The 14322-nt window shown below is 45.0% G+C and overlaps 1 protein-coding gene across 1 annotated transcript in view; it reads right to left on the reverse strand.

Annotated features, from left to right (window-relative positions):
• Positions 1-3815: 3815 nt before the first annotated feature.
• itgbl1 (integrin, beta-like 1) overlaps positions 3816-14322 on the reverse strand; it is a 70382-nt gene continuing 59875 nt past the window's right edge. Inside the window, exons 9-11 of the mRNA XM_035393233.1 lie at positions 10045-10191; positions 6277-6390; positions 3816-3932 (exon numbers count right to left, since the gene is read on the reverse strand). Coding sequence (XP_035249124.1) covers positions 3844-3932; positions 6277-6390; positions 10045-10191 — 350 coding nt within the window. The 3' untranslated portion in view covers positions 3816-3843. The remainder of the gene's footprint in view (positions 3933-6276; positions 6391-10044; positions 10192-14322) is intronic.

Genomic DNA, 14322 nt, shown 5'->3' on the forward strand with positions numbered 1-14322 from the left:
TTTTGCAGGGGCTGCTGTGTGTGATTTTTCTAATACACGAGCGCGCACACGCAAACACAAACACACACACTGACACGTCTTTGGAGAGTAAGATGTCGCAGGGTCCCTGGATCCAGGGAAGACGCATTCAGGAAGACAGGTTGGGAGGGAGGGGGTGGGGTTGGGGGTTGGGGGGGGGGGGGGGGGGATTAGGGGTGGGGGAGGGGACCCAATCTCCGTCTCGGGCTGAGAGTCGGGGGTTTTCATTTCCGGTAGAGCGCGCGGGAGGCTGGCGAACGGCTCCCGGGGTCGACGCTGGCGATGCGTTGATCGACGCCCCCGCCGGAGCTGTTGTGCAGTGGCCCCAGAGGGAGGGGGGGGGGGAGGGGGGAGGGGGGCGTAGCTCTTTTTAAGAGGGCCGCTAACATATCAGTCCGATTCCGCCGGTGGTGACGCTTGCCTCACTTCATTAAAAAAAAAAACAAAAAAAAACAGGAAGCCGAATTTGTATTTTTGGTTACTCTTGCTTTAGAGTGCGGGCTCCGGGGGGTTTCTATAGGCCTTGTGGGCCAGCTGTCCTGCCCCCCCCCCCCTCCCCCCCCCTCACACCCCGACTCCTCAGAACGGAGAGCTGCCCGTGCGAGGTGGCGCCCCCTGCAGGTCATGGCAGCCATTCTCCAAAAAAAAAAAAAAAACATCTACTTTCGCCGACGCAGAGAAAAAAAACAAACAAAAACAAAAAGCAAAATGTCTGAAAGTAAGTGGGTGACTTACTGTAACAGTTGGCTGCCACAACTCATCCCGTTCACCAAAGCATGGGCAAAGTCAGCGTCGTGGTCCTCCCTTGCCACAGCAGCAAACGCAAGAGACAGCGCTTATATTACAACGTTTTCACTGTACAAATCAAAAAGAAAAGTTGTTTTCAAATGGCTAGGCATTATGAGATATATTGAGAGGATTTATTTATTTATTTTTAAAAATGTTTTTTTTTTTTTTGGTTCTTGTAGCTCAGCATGCAGAGTCCGGTCCAGCTCATTTTCACCTTTGAACCAGTGTGCTGAAATGCGTACTACACTGGATTAAGGGCACCACGTCCTCGGCTCACAACACACACTAATTAATATTTATTCGTACATTCAATCGACAGACATCGCATTGCAGCTTTTCAGAAACGGGCGAACAGAAATCAACCTTTAAATAATCTTGAACTTTTTATTTCTGTCCTCAACTCAACTTTTAACCAAACAAAAAAACAAAAAAAAAACAATTGACATTGCCAATAGTAAATATTTCAAGTCCATTTCACTGCGGTTTTAACGTCTCTTAAAAACAGAGAATTTGATATTTTGGCCTCCCATCTCCAAGTCTTTTGAAACCAAAGCATAGGTGTGTGTCCAGTAGAATTCTATAACCATTCACATGCATGATGTTACTTAAATGATCAAAATATCAAAGTATGAGGAAGTTATAGAAGAATAACATTCTGTGGCCACTGTATTAGGCTGATTTTCTATTCTGAATTTATTTGGCATGTTACTGTAGAGGGTCAACTCGACCTGACGCAAATTATTTTCATTAATTTCATTAATTACTTTCTTCAGAAATATCTGAATGTGGTTTTTTTTTTTTCCTTACATTTTTCAAGGATGATCTCTGTCCTATTACTCTGTGATAGTTAATAATCAACTGGTCTTGTTTTTACAATTTTCATAGTGGTTGTATAAAATAACAGATATAAAAAAGTATGTTATAAAATAGACCGAAGCTGTTAAATTGCAAATATTTTAAGAAATTAATTTGAGCATTTATCATTTCTGGAACTTATGTTACTTCTTCCTAGGAGACGTTGAAGCACATTAGCTAGTTAAATATTTGTCTGTACAAAGCTACATACATGCTCCTATACAATGCAGCAATACACAGAAAAACCTTAAACATCTAAGTTCTACTAGGGCTGGTGTCCCACATTCTCATGAAACAAATTCATCGTTTTAAACAGTGAACTCTACATGCTGGGCTAAACTTGCCCTGCAAACCAGTTGACTGGTTAATGAAGGCTGAATTTATTTTTGTATATGACTGGTGTGGAAGTAAACACCTCTGTTCTCTCTCTCTCTTTCTCTCTCTCTCTCGCTCTCTGTCATCAATCGTTTTTATTCTCCTCTGTTGTTTCGTTTGTGTTTTTTTTTTTAATACGGGTCATCTGTGCTTGGCGTTTACTCTGATGAATGTTTGTCTTCGAGCAGTTTCTTTCTTTGGTTTCTTTCCCCGATACGTTGGAACATCATGGCGGAAGAGCATTACCTGTTAACCCCGTGCTTCTGTTCCCGCGTAATTTCTCTCATCCGTTGCATGGGAAGAGGATGGCATCAAAGAACTGCATGTAGTAGGGATATGTGTATCAAGAACTGTTGGTATGTACTGCTAACTTTACATACATATATGCAAAGAGTTTGTCTGCACTGTACAGTTTGTGTTTATCCGTTGTATACACAGATACAACATATTGAATAAAATATTTATACAAAGTTGTACTGTAATGTCAGTAACGGACTTGATGCAATACAGCGTGCAGTATATTACTGCACCGGTCTTTAGCGGGATTGGGATTAGCAGAGCGACTTCAGTGGGAGTAAAAGAGCATGGGAAGGCGAAAGCGGAAACGTTCGGCCATCTTGTTTGAGTTCGTTCATACTCAGCTACGGGTCCCCCTGAGGGACATATTGATTTATCTTGTGGCCCGTGCGACAGTGCAGCCCACACCTCCTGAAACCTCTGTCTCCGTCCGTGTAGCACCATTAATAATCGCCCCCAGCACAGAATTATCAAATCATAAGTGTCTTTCCCCCCCCACCACTCCATGAACATCAGAAGAATATAATTAGTTCACCACCGAACTAAGCAGAAATGGTGCCCGTTTGGTGAGATGCTCCACATACTGTCTGTATTTAATGTTCCTAAAGGACTCTGTACTAGTTTTTACTGTTGGGGAAAATGCTTGCAGTGACTGAACAATTATTAAAAGTCTTATTCTTATTGAAAGGTGTGCACCTTTACAAATATGCCTTTAGGAGTTATTATTCATTTAGAATTTTATAATAGATTACACTATAAGATAACATTATTATTATTATTTGCACCATTTCCATGCAAAGGTTGTGTTCTACAGCACAGTTGGTTTATTAAAGTTAAAAGAAATTGAAAATGCTAATGAATTACTGTGCACCTGACCTGACTGCCGAGTATAACGCTTGGTCAGTTTTCATGAAGCACTTTGGATAATAATTACAGCTGGCCAAATATTCAAATGAAGATTCAATATGTTTCCATTCAGTTACACCACTTCAAAAAAATAATCCTAACAATAAAACATTTTTTTTTTTTTTTTTTTGTTCATTGTTTGGAGTTTGTCTGTGTACCTGCATCTTACTAATGTGTAGCTTTTTCAAGAATATGTAAGCATTCCTATATAAACAATTTTTCATACATATAGCTGTATTGGAAACATATAGAGTTACAAGGTACTGTGTCTACAAAGGAAAAAAAAAGATCTTCTTTTGCTTTCACCACTGTTTTACTTGCATACAACAAATATAGTTTTAATAAAGATAATTTGTAACCAGTAAAATAAATGCTGTTATGCAAGTGCTATGCGGAAATCTGAATGAAGAATTATATCCAGATTCGGGAGTGCTTGTTCCTTCCTCTTCCTCTTCCTCATCCTCTGCTCTCCACCTGTCACTCTTCTCCTCCGTGTCGTCCAGCGTCTCGAAGCACAGGTCAGTCTTTTCGTTTTTAAGGAGTCTTAAAGGCATCCCCCGGGGCGGGGGCGGGGGCGGGGGGCGGGTGGGGGGTGGGGGGTGTTCAGTACTCCGCCCCGACCCAGATTTCACAGGCGTTCCCGCTCCACCCTTCCCAGCAGTCACAGCTGCCGCAGTTGCACACGCCATTTCCTGTCGGGACGAGAGGGGAGGAGAGAGAAGCTCTGAGGACCTGTCCATCACCCTAACCCCGTTTCCCCCTGCCTGAAATTCCCGCCCGCCCACCGCACCACCCCACCCATCCGTAAATTCTGGCCAATGGCGTTCCAGGGAGCAGGGGCCACAAAAAGCCGTGATTGCCCTCTTTCTCCTTTCTCTTTTTAAAAAAAAAGATTTAAAATTTTTAATTTAACATGCCGTACTCCAAACTGTGGTGATCAAACGAGTCTTTGTAATTAAAATGGCCATCGATCAAGTGACCCTTCAGGGCGCGTGCAGTTGATTGGTTAACAGATTTCCGTGTGGTTTGGTTCACAATGGGGAGGCTTCTTTTTTTTTTGGCGGGAAATGGGGTGGAATCGCTCAAATGGCCCGTGAAGGTCGCCATTTCAGCCCCCTCTCAGCGTGGGACGGTTCAAGCTACGATGTGCGCTCTGAACAGAGACCCCCCCCCCCAGGAAACAGCATCATCCCATCGCTGATGACCAGTCCAGCATCTCCCTGTCCTCGTTACGCTTCAACTGACTGAGCCAACTGGAAAATGCAACGATACTAACATAAAGAAAGCATAATTCATGAAGTAAACTTCAGTGGAAAAACACCATCACAACCAGAAATGTGCTCAGCACCATCACAACCAGAAATGTGCTGAGCATCATCACAACCAGAAATGTGTTCAGCACCATCACAACCAGAAATGTGCTCAGCATCATCACAACCAGAAATGTGTTCAGCATCATCACAACCAGAAATGTGCTCAGCATCATCACAACCAGAAATGTGCTCAGCACCATCACAACCAGAAATGTGTTCAGCACCATCACAACCAGAAAAGTGTCCAGCACCATCTCAACCAGAAAAGTGTTCAGCATCATCACAACCAGAAATGTGCTCAGCACCATCACAACCAGAAATGTGCTCAGCACCATCACAACCAGAAATGTACTCAGCACCATCACAACCAGAAATGTGTTCAGCACCATCACAACCAGAAAAGTGTCCAGCACCATCACAACCAGAAATGTGTTCAGCACCATCACAACCAGAAATGTGCTCAGCACCATCACAACCAGAAATGTGCTCAGCACCATCACAACCAAAAGTGTGTTCAGCACCATCACAACCAGAGGTGTGTTCAGCACCATCACAACCAGAAATGTGCTCAGCAGTGTGGGGTAGCAGTACATCATGCTTGTACTCTTGAAAAAATGCAAATAAGCCTCTAACTGCTGGATAATATGGAAAAGTATACCATTTAAAATGCCCTCGATAAGCCCATCTGCCAAGCCAGTAATTAAACACATAACAATGCACTCCAGTTTCCGTTCAGAGGTTCTCTTTCAGGGTTAGGAATTTTCCACTTGTGTGACACCATTTTTCTGTTGGTAAATTCTAGAAATCCACCATAGTTTCACTGATCAAATAGCGCAAATTAAAGCCTTTCAGTGCATGACATTAAGCAGCAGCCATTCCTAATGCTTTTAATGTTCCACATCACTCATCAGTGCAACGTGTAATGAGAAACCGCTTCGGAAAATCCATGAAATTCCTGAATACAAGATATTTATGTAGGAACTTCGCTGACAAATGTTTGTTTCATCATATTAAAATGATTGCGTGCATTACTTTAAGAAGGAAAATAAAAAAAAACCTTTCAAATGACCTAATGCTGTCCCCTTAACAAATCTTACAGATGGATATTTGAAATGTGATTTAATAATCCTCTTGCATAAGATAATCATGGCATATGACCTTATCATTAATATGCTGACAAATGTCATTTAGTATATACATATATGTTAATCCCCTCTGCTTGCCGTTAGTCTCTTGGTTTGTGATGAACGACTGGGCTGCGTGAAAGTTTGACGTCCGCAGAGCAAACTTTTCTAACTGAAATGCAGCTGAACGCATTTTCAGGCCAATGGGCCCTGAGACACTGGTGAGGAATGTTTCCGGGCTTTTTTGCTTTTTTGGATTTGTGCTCCTCCTGAGCTGTGAAATTCAGCCACGGGCATGGAGGAACGGATGGGGGGGAGGGATGGGGGGGGGGGGGGTCAGCGAGAGGCAGGGGTTTGGGTGCATGTATGTGTATTTATTTGTGTGTGTGTGTGTGTGTGTGTGTGTATGAGCGTGCGTGTGTGTGAGTGTGTATGTATGTTTGTGTGTGTGCATGTGTGCGCGTGTGTGTGTGTGTGTGAGAGTGTGTATGTATGTGTGCGTGCGTGCGTGCGTGTGCATGTGTATGAGCATGTGTGTGTATGTATGTGTGTGCGTGTGAGTGGGTGAGTGTGTGTGTGTGTGTACGCTCTCTCCATACCTGTGCAGATGAGGCCGTCGTGCTTGTCACACTCCCTGTCATCGCATTCGCAGAACTCTCCGGAAACGTACCACTCCTGGGGAGAGCAGATGCACTTTCCACAGTGGCAGGACCCTGGCAGGGAAGACAACATCACCAGTTAGCGCTCAGGCTTGAGTCTTAGACCCAGACAACATCACCAGTTAGCGCTCAGGCTTGAGTCTTAGACCCAGACAACATCACCAATTAGCGCTCAGGCTTGAGTCTTAAACCCAGACAACATCACCAGTTAGCGCTCAGGCTTGAGTCTTAGACCCAGACAACATCACCAATTAGCGCTCAGGCTTGAGTCTTAAACCCAGACAACATCACCCATTAGCGCTCAGGCTTGAGTCTTAGACCCAGACAACATCACCAATTAGCGCTCAGGCTTGAGTCTTAAACCCAGACAACATCACCCATTAGCGCTCAGGCTTGAGTCTTAGACCCAGACAACATCACCAATTAGCGCTCAGGCTTGAGTCTTAAACCCAGACAACATCACCAGTTAGCGCTCAGGCTTGAGTCTTAGACCCAGACAACATCACCAGTTAGCGCTCAGGCTTGAGTCTTAGACCCAGACAACATCACCAATTAGCGCTCAGGCTTGAGTCTTAAACCCAGACAACATCACCAATTAGCGCTCAGGCTTGAGTCTTAAACCCAGACAACATCACCAGTTAGCGCTCAGGCTTGAGTCTTAAACCCAGACAACATCACCAGTTAGCGCTCAGGCTTGAGTCCTAAACCCAGACAACATCACCAATTAGCGCTCAGGCTTGAGTCTTAGACCCAGACAACATCACCAATTAGCGCTCAGGCTTGAGTCTTAAACCCAGACAACATCACCAATTAGCGCTCAGGCTTGAGTCTTAAACCCAGACAACATCACCAATTAGCGCTCAGGCTTGAGTCTTAGACCCAGACAACATCACCAGTTAGCGCTCAGGCTTGAGTCTTAGACCCAGACAACATCACCAGTTAGCGCTCAGGCTTGAGTCTTAGACCCAGACAACATCACCAGTTAGCGCTCAGGCTTGAGTCTTAAACCCAGACAACATCACCAATTAGCGCTCAGGCTTGAGTCTTAAACCCAGACAACATCACCAATTAGCGCTCAGGCTTGAGTCTTAAACCCAGACAACATCACCAGTTAGCGCTCAGGCTTGAGTCTTAAACCCAGACAACATCACCAATTAGCGCTCAGGCTTGAGTCTTAAACCCAGACAACATCACCAATTAGCGCTCAGGCTTGAGTCTTAAACCCAGACAACATCACCAGTTAGCGCTCAGGCTTGAGTCTTAAACCCAGACAACATCACCAGTTAGCGCTCAGGCTTGAGTCTTAAACCCAGACAACATCACCAGTTAGCGCTCAGGCTTGAGTCTTAGACCCAGACAACATCACCAATTAGCGCTCAGGCTTGAGTCTTAGACCCAGACAACATCACCAGTTAGCGCTCAGGCTTGAGTCTTAAACCCAGTTTGGCTGTTAACTCAGAGCCAATACTGTATGTATTTTTTTCAGCATTTCGTCCCTGTTCTCCCCCTGGCTTTATAACTGTAAGAACCCACGCGGGTGTTACGTGTGCGCCACCGACAGAAAATGACAGAAACATGTGGGAAGAAAAAGAAATAATAAGAATCAATCAAGCCGACATCAGCGTATCAGATAGAACAAAATAACAGCGTGCTTCCAGGCCTGTCAAGTCTTCTGCGGCTTCTGGAAGATTAAACAATGCCTAATGAACTTTCACATTAAGTTGCAGGCGCCTTTCAGAAGTCTTACACAGCTGTAGATAAATGCTATCCAGCGCTCTGGAGATTGCATGAATTCGAGACAAAAAGCTTCCAGCTATGAGAGAAGACTCGTAGTTGGAAGGTTTAGTCACAGATAGTCCACAGTGGCTGTTAAAATAAATATAAATTTAACAATGACAGACAATGCAATCATCACCACCAATAAGAAAAAGTAACATGTTTTAAGTCCGTTTGAAATCCCACCTTTACCTGCGCATTACTTATTTTGTTTGTGTGTATGTGACGAAAGGGGTTGTGTTAACTAGGGTGGAAAATGTCCGTGCATATTCTCTCTGGTGCTCGAGCGCAGTCCGCAGAGATCTGTGGGGAAGAAACCAAGACGCTCCCAGTTAAACTGAAATCTCACCACAGTCCATTAATCTGGCATTGGTTCCCATCTTCAATAAAACGATTGCCTCTATGCAATAACTGGCTATCAAATAATTAAAGCTCTGCGGTTCAATGAGACAACCCCTTGGCATCAGATTCATCTTTTAAACTGTATTCTACTGAATTTTTTTTCCTTTTAACTGATTGTTACGACAATAAAATTTTGTTTGTCCCTGTACCAAGGCCAAGATTCAGCTTCATTGTACCTGAAATGGCTTTTGTCCAAATTTAAGGGATTACTTTTTTTTTTGCTTCTCTATGAAGAAGCTGGAGCGACAAATGCTATGAACAAAGTATCTTTCTTGGTGTAGATGTAATACACTTATCTGAAGTTGAGGACAAAGTGTATTATTGTCAAATTGGGACTGACTGTTGCTCCACACATACTCAGTGAGATTCCTCAGTGAGAAAAATAACAAATGTGACTCAGTTCATTTTGAATATCTTGGTTACTAATTTAAAAAGGTATTTGTGACTGCAAATGTTGAAGAATTCTCGGTTGAAATTAATTAGTTACCGGCGACACAGGCAACATAGAAATATTTAAATGGGCAGAGTGCGCAGGCCGTTAAAAACAGAATTTAGCTTTTTCTGGAAGGGTCGTTCCGCTGGGAGATGAAGGCACCGCAGCCTCATCTGCGACGTTCGTTTCCCCGGGCTGGCCGAGGGCAGCCGGAGCAAGTGAGGTAAACAGGAAGTACAAAGAGCCGAGGAGACGGACGGCGAATGGAATTCCGACCGTCTGCTTCGCGTTCAAGGCTGTCCTGAGAGGGAGGCACCGCCATTCAGCCCCCCCCCCCCCCCCCCCCCCCCCCCCGCCGTGCACAAGGCCACTGAAGAATGGGCTCTGAGAAGCACATCCCCGCTCCCCCCCCCCTTAGGAAAAGGCCTGTCGCATTCTTACGTCCCTGTGCTTTATGTAACCAAGGGTAACCGAGGTTACCTATGGCAACGAGCTCCGCGCCACACGAGCTCTCCTCACTCGGTGGCCCAGCGCTGGCGTATTGATTAAAGGAAGCACTCTGTGATCGCGCTGTACATGGCCCGCAGACTCTGCGGATGTTAAATTGAAAAGGCAGCGAGGGGCTTCAGAGAGGCTCCAGTCCCTAAGAGCTCCCCCCACGCAGGACCGTACCATTATCCAGCTACGAAGGGGAGTCCACCACAAACCTCACCACACAGGGCCGTACCATTATCCAGCTACGAAGGGGAGTCCGCCACAAACCTCACTACACAGGGCCGTACCATTATCCTGCTACGAAGGGGAGTGTGCAACAAACCTCACCACACAGGGCCATACCATTATCCAGCTACAGCAGGGAATCCACCACAGACCTCACCACACAGGACCATACCAAATAATGTTGATTTGATTGGACTTGATTTAGGAGTTGAGGGTATAACAAGATGACAGTAGAGGCCAGTCAGGAGGGCTCCATGGGGCTTTCTGCCCAGCCCCCCCCCCCCCCGCCCCCCCTCCCCCCCGGTCAGTAGAATGGCCCCTGGGCGGAGCGGGGCGGGGCGGGGCTGGGCGGGGCGGGGCGGGGCGGGGCCCCCTACCTTTCCCCGAGCACACCGTGCCGTCGTCGGTCTCACACAGGCTCTTGCTCTGGGCGTCGCTCATGTCGCAGGAGCGCGGGAACTGGCACAGCCTCCCGAACCAGCCGTCGTTACAGATGCAGCGGCCGCACGAGCAGAACCCGTGGTCTACGGGAGAGGAGAGATTCAGAAGCGCTGCGTTATACCATCATCATCATCATCATCATCATCATCATCATCATCATCATCATCATCATCGTCATCATCTTCATCATCACCATTATCATCATCATCATCATCATCACCGTTATCATCATCATCATCAGGATTATCACTGTTATCATCATCATCGTCATCATCTTCATCATCACGTTATCATTATCACCATCATCATCATCATCATCATCATCATCATCATCACCATTATCATCATCATCAACATCATCATCATCATCATCACCGTTATCATCATCATCAGGATTATCATCATTATTATCACTGTTATTATAATCTTCATCATCATCATCACCGTTATCATCATCATCATCATCATCAGTATCATCATCATCTTCTTCTTCATCATCACCATCATTACCACCGTTATTATCATCTTCATCATCATTAGCATCATTACTATCATCATCATCGTCATCATCTTCATCATCATGTTATCATTACCACCATCACCATCATCACCATTATAATCATCATCATCACCATTACCATCATCATCACCGTTATTATCATCTTCATCATCATTATCACCGTTATTATCATCATCATCGTCATCATCTTCATCATCACCTTATCATCATCACCATCATCATCATTATTACATAATGTTGATGTGTTATTCATTTGTCTTCTTATAATATTGTGTGTGGTAACTTTAATGTCTATTTCTGTTATGTGAAACGTTGTGCCTCCTGATGTTTCAGGTGTGATGCAGGCCTCCTCTGGAAAAGAGACCTCGGTCTCGGGTGGACCTCTCTGCATATATAATTAAGGTAAAAAAAAAAATTATTTAAAGAATGGTTTGTTTGCTTCCTCTCCCCCCTTTTTTCTCTGAATTTGGAACGCCCCGTTCGGTATATAAGTGGACCCCCAGCAGTCCCCCTCCCTGGCAATGGATTTTGGGAGAGCACAGATGAGCGCTGTTTCTTATTGGGTGGGGGTTGGCGAGTCGGCCTCGCGCGAACGTGTGGGTGAAGCCACGCCCTCCAGCGAGAAGCAAATTTCTCCGTTAATGCATCCCCTGGATTCGTCCTGTTCACAAGGGATGCTGGGATAGCTGGGTGCGTGAGTCAAGCCGGTGAAGTGACTGGAAGGATGAGGAACATGAATGAATGAATGAATGAATGAATGAATGGGTGAATGAATGAGTGAATGAATGAATGGGTGAATGAATGAGTGAATGAATGAATAAATGGGTGAATGAATGAATGAATGAATGGGTGAATGAATGAATGAATGAAAGATTCAGGCCTGGTTTTTACTCACAGTTTTCTGCTATGCTGTAAAGTGTCTTTATTCTGTAAAAAGCGCGACACAAATAAAATTGATTCGATATTTGGTTTGGGACAGACAAAGGGCCTGATTGAGGCCTGTGCACTACAGCTGAAAGAGCCTGTCCCTGGGACTACGCTGATATCTGAAGAGCACAAGCCTTTCATCAATCCCCATGGCCAAGGCTGGGGGGGGATGGGCATGCTTTAAAAAACGCTTTAAACCCGCCCCCCCCCGTCCTGCGGCACCTTCCTCACAGCGCAACGTCTTCTTTCATCGCAAATGCAGTGCTTTGAGTCACCCCCCATCAAAGGTATGCCCCATCCAATGAGAACCTCATTCCAATGTAGATCGCGTGCTGGCTATTATCCCATCTATCGATTCCTCCACCTTTCGGATTTAACCCATCTAACCCCCCTTCCATAGATCTCGCTGAGAGGAGCGTAACGTTCACGTTGACGCTCTGAAAACAATGAAGTGTCTCGTGATGAAGGAAAGGGTAAACTTATACACCGGCCTTGCGGACCATTGGTTCACTGACCATGGCTCACGTACGGTCTATCACCGATGCGCGAATTTGAGTGCTTTTGATCCTTAGACATTTTGAAAAATTTGGAGGTCACCGATGTTAATTTACAAATTCATGAGACGAAGCCGTGTTTTCTACTTCATTTGTAAAAAAAAAACAAACTGCACCTCCAAGGTCACCTCTGAGCAACCTGCACCCCACCCAAAGGGCGCTCAATCAGGGGCACCCCCCCGATGCTCATACCTTAAATTCTACGGTTATTTTCCCCACCGAAGGCCTCAAGATACTACAGAGTGCTCGCTGAGGAGGGGCGAGTTGTAACAGTCTCTGTTTGCCAATGGTAGCCTATCGTCCCAAGACCTGCCAATTAATTTTTTTCCCCCTGTAAAGGACATGCATCTCTGGCCTTAATCTGAAGGGCCATATATTCTACTGTGCTGACACCTACACTACAATGGACATTCAATTAAAATAGTTAATATTTTTAAACAATATTTTCACTGCAACATCCGTTGTATTATCGAAAAAAATGTAAATACTTGAATTTTTCTCTGCTGGGTCTCCAGAGGTTCTGGTGCTGGAGTACGAACCGTCTGTCTATGATAAGAACTCGGAAACTTTTAGCCATTTCTCATTTCCATCATATTAACTTAAAATGTTCTTGGCTTGTTTTCGTGAGCTTTGCAGAAGGCTGACGTTGGCGTTCCCGCGTGGACGGTAACGTCTGCGCGAGCTGAAAGGAAATGAGATGTGATCTCGAAGGCCTGTACTAGTGGAACAGCGTGCATCTACGTCTGCGCGCGCTGGGAGGAAATAAGAAAATAAGAAATAGACCACACGCAGGCACTTTGAGTAGACAGCTATTTCTCAAGGAAAAAAAACGTCTTTTGAACTTGAAAAATGGATGGGGCACCTGAAAGGGTGTAACAATAAACACGAAAATGTCAAGCTAAACGCAAGCAAACCGGACAAAAGCAGAGGAAAAAAAACCCCATTTGAATTGTTCTCTACCACAGGAAATGAAAACTTGGAAATAACCTATTGCGTACAAAGGCATACAACAATCTGAGGGGGTTCATTTAGACAGGCTATTCAAAATGCCTGATTGCATCCATTCGATGAGGAAAATCATTTTGAAATGTTTATATTACAGGCATTATCCAGCTGGCCCACGCAATGCCATTTGGAATATCCGTCCTTTTGTACATTAGCGGAGCCTAGCTGCCAAAGAAAACTGCATGAAATATTAATGATGTTTTATTTAGGGCAGATTAATTGCCGTTTGCCTGGGGGTCGGAACACCCTAAACATTAATGTACTTTTAAAATCAGCGAGCCCCCGGGTTTTCTTAAAGTTGCAGATGCGGTAAAATTCTTTGTTTGATAGGCTACTCAGCGGGAGTTTGATTTGAACAGTCAATTAGAGAGCCGTTCGCACTTCGTTGTGAGATAATGAGAACGGTAAAATACAGAAGGAAAGAACGTAACGGGGTTTATGTGGAATACGGTCCACGGCCACAGACGGTGGGGGGCACCGCAGGGTTAGGGTTAGGAAAATAGAACTGGGTCCATTAAAACCGCTCACAAAAACGCCCTCGGTCCTCAAGATCTCTGTATAATTCATGGGAAATATGTGCGCGTGGCAGACTGGCTGAGTGGATTTTTTCCCCCTTCTTATTCTGAGGTTGTGAATTTCACTTTTTTCCCCTTGTCATTTACAATATGGATGATCCATGCTCTAGAACTGCTGAGTGTTTATCAAAACAAGAGAATCAGTAGGCTACAGCTCGACGTGTTCTGTGTGCGAACCGCTTTACAGTGTTTGGGGGGAATCCACGTCTACACAGAGGGTTCATTCAAGTTAACGTCTGGCTTCTGCTTAAACGTGGTATCTGCACACCTCAGAAGCGTCTTCGCAGGTGCTAACAAATGGAGCGTGAAAGCCAAGAATCTAGTGGGGAAAAAGATTTGCTGCAACACTGCTTGCTTGCAACACAGAAACTTTATAACTGGCGCTTCGGAACGGCAGCAGTGTTGCAGCAAATCTTTTTTTTTCACTAAACGTCTGCTTCTGCAACAGAGCTTTTCGGTAAACGTGCTGTTTGAGCATAACAGCATCTCGAGGCGCAAGGTGGACGCGTTGATGGAGTTGGGTTAATATCAGAAAATACTCATCAGTTTCCAGGTCTTTTTGGACGTAGCATCTGAGTGGAGAGCGCCCTATAGGAGGCACGTGCCGTGTTCTCAGTGGGTCTGATGTTTCCG

The sequence above is a fragment of the Anguilla anguilla genome, chromosome 15 (genome assembly GCF_013347855.1).
Source record: "Anguilla anguilla isolate fAngAng1 chromosome 15, fAngAng1.pri, whole genome shotgun sequence".
In the NCBI taxonomy this organism is placed as follows: Eukaryota; Metazoa; Chordata; class Actinopteri; order Anguilliformes; family Anguillidae; genus Anguilla; species Anguilla anguilla.